General features: G+C 40.0%; 1 protein-coding gene across 21 annotated transcripts in view; it reads left to right on the top strand.

The window, feature by feature from the left end:
- MCF2L (MCF.2 cell line derived transforming sequence like) overlaps positions 1-25769 on the top strand; it is a 278619-nt gene that overhangs the window by 86779 nt on the left and 166071 nt on the right. Inside the window, exon 1 of one of the 21 annotated variants that reach the window (XM_065581008.1) lies at positions 12578-13835. The exons of 19 other annotated variants lie outside the window; for them this stretch is intronic. In XM_065581008.1, coding sequence (XP_065437080.1) covers positions 13685-13835 — 151 coding nt within the window. In that variant the 5' untranslated portion in view covers positions 12578-13684. Of the gene's footprint in view, positions 1-12577; positions 13836-25769 lie in introns of those variants that run through there. One more of the 21 variants, XM_042861417.2, reaches the window with a different exon arrangement.

Raw genomic sequence — 25769 nt, 5'->3', positions numbered from 1 at the left:
AGGCTCAATATAGGAATTACTGGGTGAAATTCTATGACCTGTGTTATGCAGGAGGTCAGACTAGATGATCATAATGGCCCCCTCTGGCCTTAGCATTTATGAAAAGCCTCAATTGTTTATGAAGGCCAGGGAATAGCTAAGAGCTAACATCATGTACATCAGACATGTGGATGTTTAACAGCAAGAGATGTAAATTAAAGGGGTTTTGTATCTTTATAGGTTTAATAGATTTTGACACTGAGTTTCTAAGAATAAATGCTACTCTAATGAACTCTACTATAGAGGAGCTCACTTCGGAAGAGAAAGGGGAGCTTGTTCAGATGACCCTTTAATGGAAGTGGGGGTGGAGGCGCTAGATAGCCAATGGATTGTTCACAGAAGGGCCTTTGTGTGGAGATTGCAACAGTATATATTCTGAAAGATGAACAGACACTTAGGAGGAAATATCTTTTAAAGCAATTTTCAAGAAAATTCCAAGTTTTATAAACCAGCAAATTTATGTGAAGCGGTATTTTGTTCTCTCTCAGAGTTATTTTGTGTTTTCAAATAAGAATTGTTAACCATTTCAGATCTGTATTCTGGTTCTTAACTTTATTTTTGGTTTAATTATATATGAGAAAAAGCTTGTTGAACTGCGTGAATTTAAAAAAAAGGACTAGCTTCCTAAAGCATTATAAGGGTGTTTGTAAGGGGCTGGATATTGAGGAAGTCTGTTCCCAGCATTTGTCTGCATCGTTTGTAGAGGTTCTTCGACTTTGTATAGAAGTTCAACAATTGCCTATTATTTCCTAACCCTTTATTCCAGAAAACTGAAAGAAGAATACGTACTCTGATGTTTAAGCAAGCTGGAGGAAGTTGGTAAATTGGAGAGTGAGAGAGCGGACTTCGCATCTGTTCAGTATTTTCTAGCATTATACATCCATTCCAAATGAACTTAGAATTTACTCCTTTGTATCTTTGATAACCTAATCAGCTGGTTGTGCTTGACAGTACTGAGCACTTGTTCAATTATGTTCCACTGAGATACTGAATAGAAGCTTAATTGACTATAGTAGAAAATTCTTCCAATTGAATTGTAAAATCCCATTACTTTACTTCCAGCCAGAATTGTGTTCATAGACTAGTAGTGTTGAAGTTGGCTGTATATCTGCACTATCATAAATGCATTTTGCCAAGTCTTGCTAGTGTATCATAAGCTAATACAAACCTGAAGACCATTTTTGTGACTTTTGAAGGAGGAGTTTGGCTGCCATGCTTAGAAATTGCTCTGTTTGTGACCAATGGGTAAATATTTCGTGATATTTCTACAGTGTGTATGTAAATAATTTAAATATTTGATTTCTCTACTCTTTCCCGTTACATCACTCTAAAGTAAACAAGATATAATTTTATTAAATTATTCAGGGAGAAACTGAAACAGCCAAAATAGCTAAGGACCAAAAGTTGCTCTCATCCTTTTCTGTGGATGCACAAGGCCCTGAATTCAGCTAGACCATAGTAGTACTGCTACATAGGTGAGGCAGACTGCACACATGGACCCTACATCTTCTATCAGCTTAGGGTGTAGTGATCCACAGCAACTTTTTCCAAGGCAGTCTGATGGGGAAGTGGGTGTGACCAGTGGGCTGACGATTACTCAGGTCCACTGGCTGAAACCCCTGTGTTGGGGAATTACAATAGCTTTTCACAGGGGTGTGGTGTTTTAAAGTCAGCAGAAAGTGGCAGAGCTGGTGCTCTGAATTCCAGGGTGGATTGATTGAAGTCACCAAGTGAAAAGCCTCAGTTTAAATCAATTTTAATCAGCTTTTCCATTTTTACTTTATTTTCTAAAGAAAGGTGCATTCTCATTGGCTGATCTAACCATTAGAACATGTTGATATATAACTAAATAGAACCTTTGCATTAGATTTAGTACATCTTATTGATAGCTTGGAAGGTAAAACACTATATATACATTTATTTACTAAGAATCTGAAAATATTAAGCAATGAATTGTTGAATGGTACATTTTGAGTATGTTAGAAAATGGTGAATGATCTATCACTTATTTACTAGCTAATTTAATTCTTTGCTCATGATTTGTATCAAGCTGCATTAGGATAGTAGCTGGAAATTTAAACAAAACAATATATCAAATTTATTTTTATTAAACAAGATCTTAATACAGTACATAACTATTGTGCCATATTTATAAATAGGGCCCAACCAAATTCGGCCATGAAAAATGCTTCATGGACCGTGAAATCTGTATAGTAGGGTAAAAGTACACAAAAGACCAGATTTCACTGGGGGGAGCCAGCGTTTTTCAAACTGGGAGTCAAGACCCAAAAGAGAATTGCAGTGTGGGGGTCACAAGACTATTGTAGGGGGGTTGCAGTACTGCCACCCTTACTTCTGTATTGCTTTCAGAGCTGGGTCCCCAGAGACCAGGGGCTGCTGGCCAGGTGCCTGGCTCTGAAAGAAGTGCCCTGCCAGCAGCAGCGCAGAAGTAAGGGTGGCAATACCATTCCATGTCACCCTTACTTCTGCGCTGCTGCAGCCTTCCGAGCTGGGTGGCCGGAGAGTGGTGGCTGCTGGCTGAGGTCCCAGCTCGGAAGGCAGCAGTGCAGAAGTAAGGGTGGCAATACCATACTATGCCATCCTTAGTTCTGTGCTGATGCTGGTGGTGGTGTTGAAGTAAGGGTGTCAATACCGCAATCCCTCTACAATAACCTTGCGACCCCCCCCCCCCCCCCACAGCTCCCTTTTGGGTCAGAACCCCTACAGTTACAACACCGTGAAATTTCAGATTTAAATATCTGAAATCATGAAATTTACTATTTTTAAAATCCTAAAACCATGAAATTGATCAAAAAGAACCATGAATTTGGTAAGGCCCTACTTATAAAGCACGACCTCAAAAGTGAGCTGATTTTTTTCCCCCCTGATTCTTCCTTTATATAGAAAAGCAGCCTTTAACTCAAAGTATGTGATAGAAGCTCATGGATTCTGTGTGAGAGAGATAAATACACACTTATCTCTTAAAACATTTAAATTTTATATATATGATTGTTTTAAGAGATTATAATTTTAGTATTTGATATTAAATTCAGATTTCATTTTAAACGAGTTTATTTTTTTAAGAAAATTGTTATAATTTAAATTTAAAAAATCGGATAAAAAATAAAAAATCCTTTTGTATTCACCCTGCTGAATTCTGGGAAGAAGGATTCTGTTCCTCTCCCCGGTAATGACCTTACAGATCTAATCAAGGTGCCTTTACACTGCCTTTATAGACGGTTCCAGGACTTTGACCACTTAAGAAATAAGTTGATATTTTCTTTTTGTTGCAGTCAGTTTTCTTTTTTTGTTTTGTGTGGGTTTTTGAAAGCAGCTATTGGACCCTGCAAAAAGAACAAGTATTACGGATTTTAGGAATTTTCATCATCCTAGTTCAAATGTTTGAAGAGGGGGGGGAAAGACATAATTTGATTGTGGTAGAGGATGCTACTGTAAATCTTTAGAAGTGTCCAGTACAGCAACAGTGTCTGTGTAAACTGATAGTTAAAGAGCTAAAATGGGCCTGAACCAAACCCCCATTTCTTTGTACCTGGATTTTGGAAAAGTTTTTATCTAGATCTGCATTCTGCAGACAAATTATCAATAAATCAACATTCTTTGATTTTTCTCTGATTGTGTATTAGCCACAAAACTTTCCCTAGCATGATTTTTGTTTAATTGGGATTCATTGTACTGTATGTTCAAAACATACAATGTGTGCGCACATACGTGCTTATGATTATTGGGTATCTGTCATGGGAATTGCAACTTATGTGACTTTACCATTTCCCTTCCTGCTTGGCTACATCCCTCAGGATGTATCAGGAAATCCAATCTGATTTTGTAATGGGGGCAGGTCAATAGGTGTAGTGCTCTCCAGTTCTATTTTCTGTCTCTAGGGGTATAGAGCATAGGTATTCAATGCAGTAATGCTCAGAGCTAATGGAGGATCCCCATGGTCACTGTCTCCATTTGTTATAAATGGGAGCAGAGACAGCTGATATGGCCAAATCTGACTTGGGCTTTCTGATTGCACAATGCAGAGGAGGACTATACTGGCCATCCCTGCTTCTCACGTGATGTTTACGGCACAGCAGGGATGGCTGACAAGGCAGTAACTTTGACTCGCAAATGGGAAGCACCATTTATAATATTGGAAAAACAGTCTGGACACAGCAAATGTGGCAACTCCCCTATAAGGCCTGATTTTTGTGGGGAGGGAGATATTCATTGGGATGGACCTTTAGTTTATGGAGATCTTGGGCATGGAGGTTCCCAATTTCCATACAATTTGTTTGTAGGCATTACTCACATGAAGGATCTTACAGTGAAGTGTTCTCCTCTTAGGATGTAGGATAAGATATATATTTTGTAGGGATTCATTTGCTGTGTCCTTTCTTTATTGTTGCTCCCATCTTGCCTGCAAGGCTTCTTGCATAGTGAGGTCATGTCATTTCATCATCTCCTATGTCCGTTCAGTGTGTGTAGTTTATTGGTGACTTTCAACATCCTTTGACTGGCCATTGTGCATGGACTGAGTAGTACAGCAAATCACTTAAGTGCATTGAACATCTGGGTTCTGGAAATGCCCTGGCACAGTCATAGACAGTGCTTAAACCTGATCCAGTAAATCTCTGAATCTCTCTCCAAAACCAAGAATTAGTGAAAGCATCACTGAATAAAAGAAAAAATTATATAATCTATTCAACTATGGGAAATCAATAGTCTCTTTATGTATCCAAAAGCTTGGCACATGACACCGAAGCTGATTGAAATGTGTTATGTCTGCTTACTGAATTTAAAAAAACCAAAAAACAGCACATGCAGGCAAATAATCCACTAAGGATAGAATGAGCTGCTCATTTTCGCTAAGAATTGTAACCATGGTAACTGCATCATCACCACCACGTTTGTGCCAGGCTTTCAGAGATAGAAAGATGGCTATTGATTCCCAACTGTCAGAGCTTTAAATTTTTACACCTTGACTTTTAGTGACAATTCCAGATGATCTAAAAAGGCCTAGTCTCTTACTCTGTTCAGATCTGTTTGTGTGAATACCTTTCATTACCTGTGTTTTTAAGAAGCGACTATGATAGTTCTCTAACTGATCAGAATTTTTTTCCCAGCCTGCTTATCAGACAGTTTAGAATTAAAGTTTGCTTGTCTGACTAGGAAACGGGTAGACCTCACACTGACAACTCCCTCCTTTCCAGTTTAATGTTTCTCACAATTTTGTTTCTTTATATATGTTAATTTACATAAAGACCCTGTTGGAGGCCCACCTGGGTGGTGATTAAAATGAGCAGTTCAGAATGAATTCTGTGTTCATTATATTATGAAAATCTCATCCTTTATTCAAAGTTTTACATAGACTTTTATGTGATTTGTCAATCTTGCATCCCTATAGACATTGTCCAATGGAAGGAAAACACACAGTGCTGCATTATAACAATTATCAAGAAAAATTCTTTTCCCTTTTGACAATTCAGGGATTTTCTTAGCATTTCTTAAAGATTTCTCGAAGGTATTATTTATAACATGCCATCTTTATAAGATATTAGAAGTAACACTACTTCTGTGAAAATGAAATATAGCTAATATTATACATTTGCAATCCATGTAATACTACAAAAAGATGAAGAATTTCTAAACATATACTTTAATCTAAAACAGTTGTACCTAACAATATCCCAGATTAAAAAATATATATATTAAATGCAAGAAAAGGATTAGGACATACAGTGGAAGAGGTGTGAATGGAATTGAGGCTCACTTGACTCCTAGGTCAGTGTATATTGTCCTACTGGTAACCAGAGGGAACATTTTTCTGAAGAAAGCAGTGGTAGCAGCAGAAGCATCCCTTTTAGTACTCCCTGCATTTAGCAGTGAGTCCTGAGGTGATTGGAGTAATTCATCTGACTGAGAGGGAGAAACTAACTCGTCTATGTACATAGCCACAAAGCAGCCATCCTCTGCTGCATACTTTATTTGTGTAGATTTATACAAACAAAACCTATCCCAGATAGGGTTGCCAGGTGTCCAATTTTTGACTGGAATGCCCAGTCGAAAGGGGACCCTGGCGGCTCTGGTCAGCACTGCTGACCGGGCCGTTCAAAGTCCAGTTGGCAGTGTGGTGGGGATAAGGCAGGCTCCTTGCTGCTCCCGTAAGCAATGGCATGTCCCCTCTCTGGCTCCTAGGTGTAGGGGCAGCCAGGGGGCTCTGTGCACTGCCCCCACCAAGAGCTCCCACGCTGCAACTCCCATTGGCTAGGAACCGTGGCCAATAGGAGCTGTAGGGGCGGTGCTTGCAGACAGGATAGCGCACAGAGCCGCCTGGCTGTGTCGTGCCTAGGAGCTGGAGTGGGGGACGTGCTGCTGCTTTCGGGAGCCATCTGAGGTAAGCACCACCTGGAGCCTGCCCCTCTCCCATGCCCCAGCCCCCTGTCCCAGCTTTGATCCCCCTCCCACTCTCGAACCCCTCGATCCTAGCCCAGAGCACCCTCCTACACCCCAAATCCCTCATTCTCAGCCCCATCCCAGAGTCTGCACCCTCAGCAGGAGCCCTCAGACCCCCACACCCCAACCCCCTGCCTCATCCTGGAGCCCCCACCCATACTCCAAACCCCCTCTTGCACCCCAACCACTTGCCTCATCCCGGAACCTCCTCCCATACTCTGAACCCCTCATTTCTGGCCCCACCCAGAACCCGCACCCCCAGCCCAGAAGCCGTATCCCCTCCCACACTTCAACCTCCTGCCTCAGCCCAGAGCCCCTTCCCATACTCCAAATCCCTCAGCTCCACCCCCAGCTCAGAGCCTCCTCCTGCACCTCCAACCCCTCATCCCTGGCCCCAACCCAGAGCCTGCACCCCCAACCAGAGCCCTCACCCCCTCGTGCATCCCAACCCACTGCCTCAGCCCACAGTCCCCTCCCGCCCCCCTGAACCACTCATTTTTGGCCCCACCCCAGAGCCTGCACCCCCTCCTGGACCCCAACCTGCTAAGTAAGCTTGGTGAAAATGAGAGAGTGAATGAGGGTGGGGAAGAGCGAGCGTCGGGGGGGGGGGAATGGAGTGAGTGGGGGCAGAGCCTTGGAGGAGGGGCGGGGCAAGGGTGTTTAGTTTTGTGAGAGTAGAAAGTTGGCAACCCTAATCCCAGACTCTAGGTGCCCCTGCCAACTATTTATAAGTACAGCTCTAACAGCAATCTACAGTATATACACCATAACTAATTAAACTTTACAGCAAAATAATTCTCTCCCTTCATAGTTATTACCCTCAAGCAGCATCCCTCTCCTGAAACCTTCTCATATAATGATGGGCTTTGCAGTATCCCTGAAGCCCAACAAGTTGAGGCCTTTCAGAATAACTGGGAAATGTTCCAAAGTTGCCCTCATGGAGAATGCTTCGCCTCTTTTTAAATGAAGGAAGTGCCAGCTTGAGTTCCCTCACTAATCTCAGTTGTGACAGAACAGCATGAGAAGAGAGGCAGTATCTTACGTTTTACGAGTTTAGCAACAAAACTTGTGAAAGATGTACTGTGCACCTGTTAAAAGCTTATAACTGGAACCTATTTACTTCAGAACACTCAAAGCTCCTTCTCTCCTGCTGTTTGTGTCAAAAATTGGCTTTTTGCACACATCTTGTCTTGAATAGTGCTGTTTTGGGAGGGTCGGAGAGAGTTGTTAAACAACCTTATCTAGAGTGGCTTGTGACCAGTGCCTCTGTTATAGTTTGTGTAATAAATAATCCCCTTCAGCCTATCTCATTGCCTGTGTGACCGGTATGAACTGCTACCCATGTGCCATCTCCAATCATAGCATTAGCACACAGGTCATAACTTTCTTTTTTTAATCCAATACAATGCTAAAACTGGGAAATTCAGACCTACAATATGGAACAACTTTCAAAAAAGTTTGACAGCCTTTACCTTTAGGTATTATTTCAAGAAACATAAATATTGCCAGGTTTCTCTAGGATACTGGAATCCTTTTATGGCTAGAAGGGAAGATATATGATGGAATTTCATAACTCATGAAATATTTTGCTTCTGTTTTAAACTGAAATCATTAAACTGATCTTTAGTGATTTTTAGGGCATGGCTAAACAGTAATGGGGCTAAAAATAAAGTGAATTTTTTTGAGAGAGGTAACTATTTAAATTCCTGAGAGTGAGGGGTTGGCCGCTGGGCTATAGTGCATGTATAAATAGACACGGCAATTTACCTCAGTCCTGAACGGCTTATATTCATTTGCTATAACAGTCATGGTCCACCTTTTGGGGATAGGCTGTCAGTTAGGACTAAGATTGGACAACTAACCTAATTTTCACATTCAACCTAATTCACGGTTTGTCTGGATTTCTAATGAAGCCAGTGCTTTAATAATATACTTGCTAACCTCCAATATTTACTGGCAATGTATTGGGGATTTGTGATAAATGAAGCGGTGGGGGTAGCTCCCTTTTATGGACCGAACTAGCCAGTTAGCTATAAAATCCCTCTTAGTATCTGTTCTCTACTTGCTTTACCTGTAAAGGGTTAAAAAGTCTCCCTGCATGGGTAAAAGGAAGGGAATGGGCACCTGACCAAAAGAGCCAATGGGGAGGCTAGAACTTTTACAAATTGGGGGAAAAACTTCCTTTTTGTCTGTCTTTTCTCTCAGAAAGAAGGGTCAGAGCAGCTATGCTGTAAGAGCTTGGGCCAGGTATGAAAAAACATCAAATCGTACCTAAAAACTACTCATTTAAAACCCCAGATATGTAAGTAGATCAGGAAATGTCTAGGAAGATGCGATTAGGTTTATCTCTGTTTATTTCTTTAGGGCTTGTGGACTCCTCTGTGCTAACCCCAAATGCTTTTGTTTTGCTTGTAACCTTTAAGCTGGACCTCAAGAAGGTTATTTTTGATTCTGAATTTTTGTAAGTGGGGTTTTTTTTTTTAATCTAGCAATAGCCTACGTTTTCAAATGTTTTCTTTCTTTTTGTTTTTAATAAAATTTACCTTTTAAGAACAGGATTGGATTTTGTGTCCTAAGAGGTTTGTGCACATGTTGTTTAATTAGCTGGTGGCAACAGCTGATTTCCTTTTTCTTTCTCAGCTCTTTCCTGGAGATGAGGGAGAAAGGGCTTGACGGTACCCCACAGGAAGGAATTCCCAAGTGCGCCTTCCTGAGTTCTCAAAGGGGTTTTTGCACTTGGGTGGTGGCAGCATCTACCCATCCAATGTCAGAGAAAAGCTGTAACCTTAGGAGTTTAATACAAACCTGGAGGGCCTCACTCTCTCAGCTAATGCAAAACCAATCTCTCTTGCCTATGGTATGTGTTCATCTTGTGAGTTAGATTTTTTTTTTTTAAATAATCTATATAGATATATATCCTTTGAAAGAGCTATCACACGTATTTATAAAACAAATACAGCATAATGCAAGATAATATACAGGTTCTATAGATAGCATACCTCTATTCAGACACCTGAAATAAGTAAAAATACAAAATAGGAATCACTTTACACTAAATTTCATACATACATGCAATGAAACCAACTTATTGGACAATATAATATAATTCCAGTTGATGTTTTTGTTTCTATGATGGTTTTTCAGCGAGATCAATGATCGTTTGTGTGCTGTGAGCTAATTAACAGCTTGAGCCTTTTTTTAATAAACATCTGCCCTTGTATTGTGTGTTCTCCTCCAGTTCATTGGATTCCTGATCTCATTGAGCATATGCTGCTGTTGAGGGACACACACAGCACCTTAACTTTTTTTTTTCAAATATACAACATGTAAACTGGCGTACATCCTTTGATTTAGAGTGATTGCAAAGCTGTGCTTGCAGCTCTGTCTGCAGAAGCACCTGCAGGTCTAAGGTGCCCCCCCTGCAGGAGGAGTGGGAGAGAAGTTGGACTCATCCATAGAGCAGCAGATCCTTCAGCCCACCCCATCCCCTGTGTGCTGGGAGCTGGAGGGCATATAGGGTATGTGTGCTTGCATCCTCTTGTGCACCAGAACTGCACTGGTGCTGATACCAGAACCTTTTGCACTCATGGAGGAGGGTCATTTTGTTCTACATGTGAACTTTTCAGAGCTATGTAGTTAATACAAGGTTGTAGGAAATAACTTACTCATCAGTGTTGGGAAAATGACATCAGGGATTTCAAGATGTTCAGCAAAGATAAGATACCCGTATGCACACAAAGGTGAAAGAAATAATGAGTGTGTCAAACAGCAAATTGTTTTTTCTTGGAGCTCATGAAATTAAACTTACTTTACTGTGGTGGGAAAAAAATGCTTGGACAGTCATAAATTCTCAAAGGAAGATTCAACAACTTATAAAATGGAAATTAATGGAATGGTAACATTCTTGTGTGCAGCTGAAAGTAGAAATTATTCAAATAAGTAAGTGGAAAAATTAAACCTGCTCCAGTTCATGATTTTTTTCTGATTCCACCACTCTGTGCATAGTCATTAAATGTAGTCACAGTGGTGTTCCCCTGTGCATATTATTGTTTACAAAGTAGAAAGAGGGGATCAGGTGCAGTCTAGTTAGTATTGCCAATTAATGTTCAAAGAATATTGCTATCTTTTCACATGGCTAATTAGCCTGTTGATGCAGTACAGAGCACAGAAGAAATCCTGTCTGGGTACTTATTTGTTATAGTAACCCAACAGCAAGGAAAATACTCAGGTTGTTTTTTCTGGTGATATGAGGATGGCTGCTGTTTGGGAAATGCTGCATCATACCATCTGTTTCCTTCTGATTGTGAATTGCCATGGCCATTGTTGTGATTCATTTCTTTGCTGCTAAGAACAAATTTGAATGCATGAAAGAAAATTAAAAGCTACTTGTAGCAACGTGATTGTGACTTAATGCCCTGATTTCTTTGGGATTGGGGGTCCTTGGTACTTTTGCAGTTTGAGTCATAAAGCTTTAATCTTCAACAAGAAAGGGTACAATCCAGCCTTTGTGGCACAGGGTACATAGGAGGTAGGTGGAGAGAGCACAGAGAAGTTTTGCTCCTGCTTAAGCGTAATGATTCCCCTCATGATTCATCAGCAGAATTTGAACCATGAGCCTTCAGCAGCACAGCACAATCCAGCACCATTTGAACGAAGAGTAACTTAATTAGCTGGTAGCAGTAGACAGCTGTTGGTCTCCAGGGAGTCAGATGCTATGGGGGAACATTGACCCACATGGTTTGTCAGTGTTCTGCATAAGCATCAGGCGGCTCAGGAGAGTGCTCGGCTAGCACGCACCAGCTAGTTTATTTTTTGTATCTGTCACAAAATTTAAGTTCCATTCTCACACGTTTTGCTATTGCTTAGGCATTGAACATCTAATACAATGCAAATGTCCAAAACAATTGTTTGGTACATATTTAAGCTGATTTTCCCCTTGCCCCATTTTCTGAGTGTGTGTGTGTAATGAGTCTTTGGTTGAGAGTAATCAAGCTAGCCCACCAGTTTTGTAATGGTCCAAGTATTTATTGTAGCAAATTAATATCAACATGGAAAGGGAATGAAATTTGCATAAAGTATATCAATGTGTGTATTTGTCTCTTCTTAGTTGTCAGATTTTGCAATTGTCATGTTTATCAGGGTTTTTTATTGAAAATTTAGCATTCTGCAGGCCACAACTGTAACAGTTCATCTTTCTCAGTGAGGCAGATTCAGCCTGTCCTCTTTCTTTTGTGCAGACAAGATGCAATAGGAAGTTTATGCACAACACTTCACCTGTGAGGCTCCTGATTTCCCTATGCAAGTGGGGGTTTGTCAGCACAAGTAATTTGATATGAATCCTTCTTGCTCTACTTCTTGACACCCAGCCTCCAGCGGCTCTCAGGGCTCAAACTTCGACTACAGGTAAAATAAGGATGTAACCATTAAGAATGCCCTTTTCAACCACCCCTACGAGTTCCATTGTGTCATAAATTTCACTTAAAATAAGGATTGCAGAGGGTTTTTTTATCATGAGTGAACAAGATTTTACTGGTCTATCAGTATACATGATAGAATTATAATACCCTCTCCCCCCCCCCCCCAAGCAGAAACAGGTTTGCTGATAGGCTGCTGTTGGAGTGGAATACATGCTAGCTAGGTCCCTTCCACCAACAGAAATTGGTTGTAAAAAAAAAATATATATATATACCTCACCTGCCTTATATCTCTACAAATATTCTAGGAAGTTAATGATATTCAGTATAATGGGACTTGAAACAAGGATTCTATCTTTAGTTCACTTTAAAAATGTCAGAGGGATTCCTTTTAAAAAGAGAGCTAGTTGATATGCTGTACTTCAGAATATTTTTCTGATATATGGGATTGTGATAAATCTATTACCACACAAGATATAGTTAAACATAAGTCAGTGGAAAGAATTGACTGCCAAGTAAAGCAGTGTTATCAATTTCCTCTTTCTCCCACATTGAAAGAGACGCAGGAGCAGACAGTGCAGAATTTCCTGGTATGTTTTAAGAAAGCAGGGATCCATTTCCCTCTTCCTTCCTTCCCATTGTTAGCTGTTCATTAAACTCCCAGGAAGATTCAAGTTTTTCTTTAAGACATTTCAGTTTCCTTAGTATGAAAACTCAATTTGACTTTGAAAGGCTCAGGTCCGTTCTGTGCAGGTTTTCTGTGTTTTAGGGGGGGTGGAAATCCCAATCAGACTAAACTGGTGAAAAAGTACACCCTTTATAGTGTACAGCATTGTATTGGCATCAATATTTTCTTCTGATTTGCTGATATCAGCACAGTGCTGGCGTCTGGGGGATACAGGCTGGTGCAGACGTGGGCACAGGAAGTGTAGTGAGTGTCAGCATTAGATTTCTGCCTGGCTGAGTGCTGATTTGTGAACGTATGAAAAGGACCTCCAAGTGCCCTTCTTCACTGAAAACCTAAGATGTCACTTTGCGACAGTGGAACATTCCTGCACTTCAGTGAAAAGGATGCGAACATGGAGCCAGTGTTACTTGGAAATGGAAAAACAACTCTTTGATACTGTGGGACAGTGCATGTTGCTGTAAAGAATTACCTATCTGGATGTGTCTTCTCGACTTCATCAAAAACAGCATGAAGTTGTTTTAAAAAGTTGCAGCTCAATGCAATGCCACATTGAAAAATAGGTATTGTTGAACACTTTTGCTGTTGGTTTTTCTGCTAGCCTCACCTGCATAAGTGAGAAACTTTTTTTTTTATCTGCTGCCACTGAAGATGAGAGAGCTGTGAATGTATTATTCTGTATCAAGATGTCATATATTCAGTATTAAGGTGCTAAATGCACTTGAAATTGAAAGAATCTTGTAGCTTCATCTAGAAATTATTTTGGCCTTTTCTGTTGGTGAGATACAACTGCAATAGTTTATTATATTCTATTTGCTTTGGTTTCTGCAGAACAGCATGAACAGTACAAATAATTGACCTGCACCTGTTTCTAGTTCTTAAAACCTCTGTCTTTTTCACACCCTCTCCCTTTTTATAGCATTTGAATGCCCGCCCCCCCCCCCCCCAAACTGGGATTACTGGAGGAGAAAACTTTTTTGTGGTGCCATTGGCATAAAAAATCTTCTTTTGGATGTGTCATCAGAACACAGGTCTGAAGAGTTAACTTTTTCCCCTTGTTGAATAACTTTGAAAATACAAGAATACATCCATGTCTCTACACGGGTTTTTAAGGGAAGGACGAGAAGGTCATTACAGATTACTAACAAGAGTCAGCCAAACCCTTCGCAATGTCTCATCCACAGTACTTCGTTCCCTTCCAAAGAGACACTCACGAAATAACACACGTCGAGCATGGTCTGGTGAGATGTCTTCATGTTTGGGGGTTTTTTTTCAGTTAAATACTGTATCGCTTATTGAATATTGATTTCTAAGCTCCTGGTCCTAAATTATGGTGACATTTTACTAGGTTTTGCATTTTTCTTTTTTCTTAAATACTTTAAAATGCATTAAAAGTTGGAAGTCAGACTGAAGAAAAACTTGGTTTTGACAGTCCTTCCAGACTGAACAGAAACAAGTTGCATTGAGACATGGCAAGTCATCCATTTGTTTAATTGTATTGATACTAGAACCTTCTTGTGAAAGAAAATAGGAAAATTATCTTATATTTTTGTATTCTGACTATGCCAGTTAAGGAGTATGAAGTGACAAAAGCAGCCGGATGTCTGGTGGGTTTTTTTGCTTTTTGTTTGGTTTTAAAGAGCTGTAAGTGGTATGATACAGTATTTAGGTAACAGTTTTCATAGTTAGTGATAATTCCTCCATTACTGATGTTTTTTCTTAAATATCAGAATACTGAAGAATAGGCATTTTCTAGATTCAGATTATATACATCTGTTAGCATCCAATAGATGTTCAGAAATTTTGGATTTCTTGTGTATTATATACTATTTTTTGAACAGTGTTTAGTCTCCTCTTCCCCCCCCCCTTTTTTTTCTTTCACTTTTTAGTATTTACTGGAATTAGTCCATCGCTTAGGAGACATACAGGAACGAACATATCTGTGATTTTGTTTTTCCTTACAGTCCTGAGTTATTATACAATTGATATCCAGATAACACAGCTTCTTAGTAGAGCTATTGATTAATCGCAGTTAACTCACGCGATTAACTCAAAAAATTAATCGCGATTTTAAAAATTAACAATTAATTGCAATTTTAATTGCATTGTTAGACAATAGAATACCAATTGAAATTTATTAAATATTTTGGATGTTTTTCTACATTTTCAAATATATTGATTTCAATTACAACACAGAATACAAGGTGTACACTGCTCACTTTATCATTTTTACAGTGCAACTATTTGTAATCAAAAATAATATAAACAAAAGAAACAGTATTTTTCAGTTCACCTCCTACAAGTACTGTAGTGCAATCTCTTTACTGTGAAAGTACAACTTACAAATGTAGATTTTGTTGTTGCATAACTGCACTCAAAAACAAAACAATGCAAAATGTTAGAGCCTACAAGTCCACTCAGTCCTACTCCTTATTCAGCCAATCGCTAAGACAAACAAGTTTGTTTACATTTATGGGAGATAATGCTGCCCACTTCTTATTTACAATGTCATCAGAAAGTGAAAACAGGTGTTCACATGGGACTCTTGTAGCTAGCATTGCAAGGTATTTACGTGCCAGATATGCTAAACATTCATATGCCTATTCATGCTTCGGCCACCATTCCAGAGGACATGTCTCCATGCTGATGACGCTCATTACAAAAATAATGCGTTAATTAAATTTGTGACTGAACTCTTTGGGGGAGAATTGTCTTCAGCTCTATTTTACCTGCATTCTGCCATATATTTCATGTTATAGCAGTCTCAGATGATGACTCAGCACATGTTCATTTTAAGAACATTTCACAGCAGATTTAACGGAACATAAAGAAGGTACCAACGTGAGATTTCTAAACCTAGCTACAGCACTCGACCCAAGGCTTAAGAATCTGAAGTGCCTTCCAAAATAAGTCTTAAAAGAGCAACACTCCGATGTGGAAACTATAGAACCCGCACCACCAAAAAAGAAAATCTGCTGGTTGCATCTCACTCAGATGATGAAAATGAACATGTCAGTCCGCACTGCTTTGGATTGTCATCAGCATGGACACATGTCCTCTGGAATGGTGGTTGCAGCATGAAGGGACGTATTAATCTTTAGCACATCTGGCACATAAATATCTTGTGATGCCGGCTACAAAAGTGCCATGAGAATACCTGTTCTCACTTTCAGGTGACATTGTGAACAGGAAGCGAGCAGCGTTATCTCATGCAAATGTAAACAAACTTGTTTGAGTGATTGGCTGAACAAGGAGTACATTGTTTTATTTTTTAATTCAGTTATATTTTTGGTACATAATTCTACATTTGTAAGTTCAACTTTCATGATCGAGATTGCACTACAGTTCTTGTATTAGGTGATTTGAAAAATACTATTTCTTTTTTTACAGTGCTAACATTTGTAATATAAATAAATATAAAGCGAGCACTGTACACTTTGTATTATGTTATAATTGAAATCAATATATTTGAAAATGTAGAAAAGATCCAAAAATATTAAAATAAATGGTATTGTATTATTGTTTAACAGCGCAATTCATCGTGATTACTTTTTTTAATCGCTTGACGAAGCCTAAGAAGTAGGGCTATGCCTGATTTGCCTTTAGAACTCATTTTCTTAAAGACTTTCATTGATTGCTTCAGTCATAAAAATGCAACTAAAGCCCCTAAGAAAAGTTGGTATAGAAGAATAATCTGAATAAGAGAACATGTGTTTATTATTCACACAAAATTAAGGTTTTGTTTTGTTTTTTTAGTATATGGAACATCCTCAAATTTAGGTCTTGTCTGTACTTGAGATTCAGCCATCAGTGGTCAGCAACTAGCATAGCTGCACTGGGGCAACCTGAAGCATAGACAGAAAAGCAGCCATTTGCACCAGTCGACCTTCTTCCAGTTTTAAGTAGTTGTAAGCTCTGCTAGTATAGAAAGCTACACGTTCTAGGATAGTAAAGTTGTCTCTTGATTTTAGCTTGTCTGAATCTCAGATATTCATACTATCCCTGAGAGAAATGTTGTAATGTTATATAATCCTCTCTTAGTTAGAATCCTTTTGTTATGACATGCAGGTGTTGTAGTTACAAAACTTGTCAATTTCCCTAACGGAGTGTCCCTCTTCTATCCCACCCAAACTTTGTGGTTGTTCCAAAATACTTCAGATATTGTTAGAGCAGTCTTTCTTTTTAAAGTCTTCCATTTCCTTTTCTTTTTCCCAATTCACGCTGAGTGTGGAGAAACAATCATTTCTTTTTTAATGGTAGCCGTGTTCGTCTATATCAGCAAAAACAATGAGGAGTCCTTGTGGCACCATAGAGACTAACACATTTATTTGGGCATAAGCTTTCGTGGGCTAAAACCCACTTCATCAGATGCATGGAGTGAAAAACACAGAAAGCAGTATAAATATTACAGCACATAAAAAGGGATGGGAGTTGCCTTACCAAATGGGGGGTCAGTGCTAAAGAGGCTAATTCAATTAAGGTGGAAGTGGCCTATTCTCAACAGTTGACAAGAAGGGTGGAGTCTGTTTTTGAAATTAGGCCTGAATAGTGTCCAGTTTGCAAATTAATTCCAGTTCTGCAGTTTCAGGAACCAATCCTTGCAACAAACCCTGTTGCCAACTCTGTCCGCATATCTATTCAAGGGACACCATCATAGGACCTAACCACATCAGCCACACCATCAGGGGATTGTTCACCTGCACATCTACCAATGTGATATACACCATCATGTGCCAGCAGTGCCTCTCTGCCATGTACATTGGCCAAACCGGACAGTTTCTACGCGAAAGAATAAATGGACACAAATCAGACATCAAGAATTGTAACATTCAAAAACCAGTAGAACACTTCAATCTCCATGGACACTCAATAACAGACTTAAAAGTGGCAATTCTTCAACAAAAAAAACTTCACCCCTTCTTGTCAACTGTTGAGAATAGGCCACTTCCACCTTAATTGAATTAGCCTCTTTAGCACTGACCACTCATTTGGTAAGGCAACTCCCATCCCTTTTCATGTGCTGTAATATTTATACTGCTTTCTGTGTTTTTTCACTCCATGCATCCGATGAAGTGGGTTATAGCCCACGAAAGCTTATGCCCAAATACATTTTTAGTCTCTAATGTGCCACAAGGACTCCTTGTTGTTTTTCCTTTTTTAATGTTATCTGTACGTATGTTATAAGGTTTTATACTACTATTGCTCTTTAGTCAGACAAGCCGTGTGTATTGTTAAAGATTCCCATACCTTTCTAGTAACAGATGTGAATTAGCATGTTAGCTGCAATTCCAAAGGAAGACATCAGCCATGTATTGTAAAAGGAAAGTCTTGGATTATGGGTTGAGAGAATATCAATCAAATAATATATATCTTGTAACTATGTCAGGTAACATTCATATTGAACAAATGGGTGCTTGTCAGAGTAACAGACTTAACATGGTTTCAATGAAAACAGCATGCCACTGTTGGTGAAATGCAGATGATGTCTGACAAGAAAGCCTCAGGTGTGTCTTAACAGTCATTTATATCAACTTTTACTTTGTCTTGTGGGCCCTAAGATTTAGAAGTTGGTTAATTGCTTTCAACCTTCTCTTTGTCACAAAATTAAACCACTCTTTCCATCCCAGAATCCTTTATGCCATAATACTTCAAAGAATTTGAGAATGGGGTAGGTATCCACTCACTTTCACTCCCATGTTGGCTACTGGGAGTGGGGGAGCTCCACTCTTCCCCCATACCCATTGAGGCAAACAGTCCAGAAATCTGGAGACTTTGTGCAAGTGATTTATGCCCTAGTTTGTATATTTGATGACACCGCATTAGGTTGGTCACATAAATGACAGCAACTGTTCAGCCTCAAAGGATCTGAATGTCTCAAACGATCTTCAATTCATTTTCTATTCACATTAATGAAGAAGAGCAAGACCAGCTCTTCTGTCCCCCCTGGAAGGGTGGGTCTCTCCCCTAAGCATAGGTCCTAGCTACTCCCTCCTCTCTGTCAATGGTAGATTGGAAGAGTCATTCCCCTGACCTTGACCATTTTTCCTTCTCTCTCTTGCCTTGGCGGGGGGGGAGGGTCACACTACTATTAGGTCGGTCCCCTGGAACGCAGAGACCCAGCCTTGAGTGCCACTCAGCCCTACACACAGCTCTTTTCCAGTTGTAGCGCTAGGGCCTAGATCACTGTCCCCAGCCGTTGTCTCAGATATACAGAGGTCACAAGTGTTGCCTTACATAGTACTTCTCTATCTGTAATTCTGATTATGGGTGGGTGATGGCAGCCGTCAAAGTGAGGCTTCTGGAGGACTCCAGCTGTGGAGATGTGTGGCCTAAAGCAACTCCCCACAGGTCTGTGGCTCTCCCATCTCTGTGGCAAGCATCCCCTGCACACTGACCTGCCTCCTCGACCCCGATATGGGTGATTTCCTCAAGTGGTGCCAGGGGTAGATCAGTCTCCATGGCCCATGCAGTGTTCTCTGAGTCTGGCAATAATGGAAAGCATGGTAGCAAGTTTGTGATGGGGGAGCTGGGATGGAGAACCTCAAAACCTCTCTCATATGGGGCCCCAAAACATCCACTGGATGGGAACAACTTAATAAACCCTAATAAATTGTGCATATATTCAAGCTGACCTACTGGTGAAAGACAATAGCTCATTAGCAATATTAGCCTCCAAGCCACTTATTTATTAGTTTATTGATGACGATTGATACAGCGGTGGTGCTTAGAGGCCTCAGCCCTATTGTGCTATGCACTGTATAAACACACAAGTCAGGACACAGGCTGCCTTCAAAGCTTACAGTGAAAGTAAATAAGTGCTAACTTAAGGTATAAATAAGCACTATTGTAATACAAATATTTATTAACAATAGTAATATATTACCTATATTAAAATAACATTAAGTTTGCAAAGACAACCACTTAAAAATTAGGAAAGGCCAGAATTAAGATTGCCCTTTCTGTCTGTGCATATGCATTATACTAGTATTTAATTACATGATTCCTTTTTCTTTCCATCCCTTTGTGGATTGTAAACAGGATTTGAATCCAGGACCTTCAGGCCCATAATACAGACCTCTGCCACTTGAGCTCAAGGAGTGTAACCGACAGCAACAGAAAGCTGTTACAGCCTCTATTTAAACTGGCCACTAGATGGAGATGTGACACATGCTTTGCCAGTAGGTTACACAGCTATTTGCTAGACAGCAATAGAATGTTGGGAATGGACTGTGGCCTAATGTTTGCAAACAGAATAGCCAAATACTTAGATTTGGCAAATTATTTCAGAACGGCAGCATGCTTGAGATTTGGGGCTGCCATATCAGAAATCTGGGTTCTATTACCAGCTCTGCTAGAAGTGCCAGAACCGGGCTACCTTACATATAAAATAGTGGGAAAGTCTAGAAAACCTTGCTCGATAAGGGTTGGGAAGTGTACAAGAAACATTGACAGCGGTCAATGGACAAAATGAGACCTGAAGAAGAGCTCTGTGTCACTTGCAAACTTGTCTCTTTCACAAACAAGTTTGTCTAATAAAAGATATTACCTCACCCACCTTGTCACTGAACTCATGGTCACCTGACTTCAGTGCATCTTCAGCAAGAGTACAGGGTATTTTGTGGGTCTCACTTGCAGACTAACAGCATGTGCTCAGTCCTGTCAATGCTTAAAATAGTAAACAAAACCCAAACCCAAAATATTTTCCTGAAACAAGTACTAAGATTTCAAGAAGAACAGGAATACTTGTGGCACCTTAGAGACTAACAAATTTATTAGAGCATAAGCTTTCGTGGACTACAGCCCACTTCTTCGGATATGCATCCGAAGAAGTGGGCTATAGTCCACGAAAGCTTATGCTCTAATAAATTTTAGTCTCTAAGGTGCCACAAGTACTCCTGTTCTTTTTGCGGATACAGACTAACACGGCTGCTACTCTGAAACCTAAGATTTCAAGGCTTAAGTCTATTGCCAAAGGTGAGATGTTGGGTATATCTACAGTATGTAAATATCCGGGGTGGAGGTAGAGAATATTATGATTAAAGAGATAATTGCAAGAAGCAGTGGAATTACTGGAGGGAAATGTTTGAGTAAATTCATCTTGTCCCTCCTCTTGCATTTAAGGAACAAAGTTCAATCAATAATAAAACTATGTGCACAGCAGGCTAGTGCGATCTGAGCATAAGAAGGGAAAAGTGGAGGTTTTTTCCCTTTATGATTTTGCATCATCATAGAGATGAATGATGTAAGAATTTCTGTAGCTGAAATGAAGAGCTATTATTTTTTCTCCGAGTGGTGTTCTTGGTTGGATTCTCTGGCTCAGGGTAAGTCATCTTAACTTTAAAATAAGTCCCTGATCTTGTAACAGTAAATGTACAGGTTTCAGAATGGTACAATCTGTTTAGTAGGGCTGTTTGATATGTGTCCTGTGTGTTGCAGGAAGAATTTTGAGGTAAACTGCATGGTTTATATAAGCCATAATAATACATGTTTAAACAATCCTTCCTATAGATTTTTCCAGTTCATTCTTTGAATCTTAAAAACGCATCTATTTATAGAATGCATTGTTTGAGGAATCTAGACAGCTTATGGTACCGATCAGAGCTTTAAAAATCCACTCTTCTAGGAAGAGTAGGGACCCTTCCTGGGCAAGTACCATCAAATTCTACAGGATCTAAACTTTAGTTTAGAAAAAAAAATTTTTTTTTAACACTTGTATTTGGAAAAGACTGGTTATATTTCACTGTTGCTATTTAGATTCTTGTGGGCAGCAGTAAACCTAACAAGAATCACAGCTTGAGAAAGCTGTGAGCAACTGCAGAGGTAGGAGGAATTGGAACTAATCAGTGATGACGGGACCAAAAATAAAGGCTGCAGGAGAAGTAGACCCTGGCCCCAACCACCCACCCATCTCTGTGGTAGGAGTGGGGGACACTCCCACAGCTCCTTCTCCCGGTGATTGAGTGTGAAGGTCTTCACGTTTATCAGACATATTAGCCAGAGGCTTCTGCAAAATATGGACCCCCCCAGAGCAAGGTCCAGGGACAGCGCCCTGATAGAATCCCTCCCTTTCTCAACAGCTGTGAAAGGAGCTGGTGCATTCTTACCTGAGTATTGCTCGTGGACAGTGAGAGATATCTGGACTGGAGGATGTCTTCCCTGTCAATATGAGATTTAGTGTTTGGTAAAATGTCCAGGCTGTGAATGGATGTGTGGATTGGTGTGAGGGTAAGCATGTGATGGGCAGGGAGATACTGATGGGGTAAATAATTGAAGAGAAGCATAGTGAGATATGACAACACCAAAATTCTGCCATTTCCTGACTTCTGAGTGCTTGACTTTGAGTTACAATCTACATTAAAAGAATGTTATGTATATCTAAATAGAAAATTGATCAATAATATGCTTCAATTAGACACACTGTATAGTGTATAACTATTTTACTCACTTTAATTGATGAAGCATGATTTTGGGGAGGCATGGGATCATAGACTTCGTCTTTGGGCTGATGCGTGTCAAGCCCTGGTGCTGCTGATGGAGGTATAGAACTTTCCTCATCTCTAGGTCACCAGTAGTGAGAAAAAAGTTGTTGCCATTTGGTAACTATTGTGTTTATGTAAAATGATACATCGGTCTCAGTTAAGTTCTTAGTCAGAAAGCGGATACATAAAACCAGCTCCACAATTGGCATCCTTCTGGCAGTCAGCAAAGAGATTAAAGATTGAAGGGCCATGGAGGCTGATCTGTTCTCTCACCCAAAGTCAGCATTCAAGCATATTGACAGAATTTTATCTGGCAGTTTAACTTGCTGCAATCTGTTTAGTGCTTGTTATGTGATAAACGGGCACCTTCACTCTCCAGAGCTGCCAATCCAGCAACTAACATGAGCAGCACCAACTCTGCCTCAGATTTTTCCTTATAAGTCTATATTGACTTATTTTGCAATATGGGAGAGAACAGACTTTAAAAGAAAACAATTTCTTCCAGACTTTTTTGTAGATTTCACTTTTTTAAACACAAAAAAAAAATAAAGATTTTTGAATGAGCAAAACAGGTGATTTGGAGTTTTATGACACTTGAAAGACAATCATAGGCACATGCTGTGATAGAAAGGAATATCTGAAATAGGTGAAGTAAACCATAGATTTTTGGACTGGCTTTGCATATAATGAACAAACCTCTGACGTTGCCTTTAATAAAATATGGGGGGCACCTAAAATGCATAAAATAGAAATTGTAATGTGTGAAAGCATTTTGCATTGCTTTAGTAAATGTCTACCTTGAAAAGGTGATCCATGTAATTTTGTGTTTGCTTGCAGACTAATTCTAGATATGCACATTTTCAGTTGTGGGTCAAAAGATATGTGGTGAAATCCTGGCCTCTTGGAGATCAGTGGCAGTTTTGCCATTGACTGACTTGGGGCCAGAATTTTACTCTAGATCTTTGAAAACTAATTTTTATATGATGAGAAATTGGAAGTAGATGGCTTTAGTGGTTGGCAGCTTGGAGGGCTGCCCGGAGTACTGAAAATTTAGGGGCTGGAATCTGAGTGATTGAGTATTTATCTCTAGTTGCTGAAATTTTGTCTTGCCTAGGCACTTCTTGACAAATAACCAGTCTTGATTGGACATTTTTTCCCCTGCTGACAATTCTGTTAAAATTATATGATTCATATACTCCTGTAATCTCCTTTTCTTAATCAACGAGTAAATTCCAGTTTGAATGGAGAGTTTACAAACTATGTCAGAAAACTTAAAAGATCTCTAGATAAATTATGCAAAAGAGATGTCATACAATATATGGTAAGTGACTGGGATTGATTTAACACATTATCAGTAGAAACAAGGACAGAACCCTACTTATTTGGAACTGAAGACATTTAAGAGGTTTGTTGTATATAAACAGTTACCACGTGAAACTTAATTTCAGCTCACAATAAAAATGTTTTTACTATAATAGTTATGGTGTTTCATTAATTATTCAGTGTGGTTTAAATATTCCAAGAGTTTGTAAAATGGTTTGATATTGTCTTTTAAATGATAGACGTACAGCTTTTAGTGCTATAGCATTGTGTGTGATGTCTAAGTAATGTAGCTGTTTTGCAAAGGGTGTATGGCATTTTTTTGTAATTAAGTTGTAACCGTTGAGATACTAACCTATGAGGCTGCCATTTTGATCGTGTCTGATAATGATCCATCCAAGAAAACCGATGGATTCAGTGCTAGGCCTGATGTTGTTTATTCACTGAAACTTCTTTACAGTGATGGCTTAATATAATAAGCTGTCATCTAAATGTTTTACTGTAGGAAAGTGAAATCAGTTGTCATTTCCAGTGAGAGTTTTCTCTATAGTGTAATGTTGCAATGTGAGGAAGCAGAAATCCATTGTGACTGTATCTGCATTCTATGCATCAGGGCTTCTTTCTTTCTTTCTTTCTTTCTTTCTTTCTTTCTTTAAAAAAAAAGCCCACAACAAAACACTTTTAAAAACGCATTATTTAAAATTAACATTTAACTTAAAATATTTATTTGCTTTTACTACAAACATTTTGAAAATGTTTTGTTGTACACTTTTCAAATGCATCCTTAGAAAACAAAAATCACACTATATCTGGGTTTGTCCTGAAACTCTTGAAATTGAAGGTAGACACATCCTGTTTGATGAATCTGGATTACTGCACTTTTAAATGCTCATTCTAATGAATGGCAATAATGTACAGTGTCTAGTTGATATAAGTAATAGGAAATTAGCTTCTTGTACGTTTAGTTTCTGATATATTTTTTTTAAGCCTGTATGAGGAAGGGAAATGGAATTGCAGAAAAAGACACTTCAATATCACTCTTATTCAATTACAGGAGAGATGTTTTATTTCTTTAGAATTTAGAGCAAAAGTGACTTGCTGGAAATCTTAGAACAGTTTTTTTTTGTGTGTGTCACCAATAAGCAAAATCACTATTTACATTGTGGGCAGGGCTGTTCCCAGACCTGGAGTATAATTTTACTGGTACTCTCTCTCTTTTGTTGTTTTTACATGTTTGTAATCTTTTGTGCTTGTTGCAAGCTGTTTAAGATATTTTCCCTATCTTGAAGCAGTATTTGTGTGGTGGCTGTACCTACTTCCTCCCACTATATATATTTGTTATGCATAACAAAGCCCCTTGGGTTCATGAAATACGTTGCACAGATCTCAAAAGGTTCTGAGGTTCAGTACACCCACACCTCCTTAGGGAAACTGGGCTGGAAACAGCAGTCTTTTTGGTGAGGTTTCTAAAATTTAAACTGGGCCAAATTACCACAAGAACAGCCTGTCTTCTATCTTTGTATTTCTACCTCTGTTCCAAGCCAAAATCAGGAAGTACAGAGACACAAAACTTACATCAATTTGTTTGGTTTTTATTAAGTGGCATTTTTTAAGTCTCTCAAAATATTATGCTTTGGACAGTTTTGTGTATATATTATATACAACTTACATTTCTTGCAATCTGGTTTTTGGGTTGGCTATGGCATGGAGGCTCCATTAGTTAGGGTTACCATATGTCCGGATTTTCCCGGACATGTCCGGCTTTTTGGGCTCCGGGGGGAAATCCCAAAAAGCCGGACATGTCCGGGAAAATCGGAGCAGGGCCGGGCCGGGGGCTCCGGGGCCGGGCCGGCGGCTCCGGGGCCGGGGGCCGGGCTGGCGGGGCGCGGCCGGGGGTGCTTGGCCGGGGACCGGCAGTGCTGGGCGGGCCGGGGGTGCTCGGCCGGGGGCCGGGGACCGGCAGTGCTGGGCGGGCCGGGGGTGCTCGGCCGGGGGCCGGGCCTGGGCCCGGGGCCGGCACCCCAGGGCCCGAGCCTACCCAGGCTGCAAACGCCGGGGGGGCCAGCCTGGGCCGCGACTCCTCCCCCCACACCCCCCTTACCTGCTTCAGGCTTCCCGCGACTCAAATGTTCGCGGGAAGCAGGGGAGGGGGCGGAGTTGGGGCGGGGCTGGGGGCGGGGCCGGGGCCCCATGGAGTGTCCTCCTTTTGGAGGCACTAAATATGGTAACCCTACATTAGTCTTCTAGGCTGGCTAATTTTTTCTAAAAGCAATAGACCAAGGTCTGCTGTACATTTTGTGTGTGTGTGTGTGTGTGTGTGTGTGTGTGTGTGTGTGTGTGTGTAGGAGTGGGGTTGTTTTGTTTTTTGTTTTTGTT

The sequence above is a fragment of the Chrysemys picta genome, chromosome 1 (genome assembly GCF_011386835.1).
Source record: "Chrysemys picta bellii isolate R12L10 chromosome 1, ASM1138683v2, whole genome shotgun sequence".
Taxonomy (NCBI): domain Eukaryota; kingdom Metazoa; phylum Chordata; order Testudines; family Emydidae; genus Chrysemys; species Chrysemys picta.
This window is presented reverse-complemented; position numbering and strand designations above follow the sequence as displayed.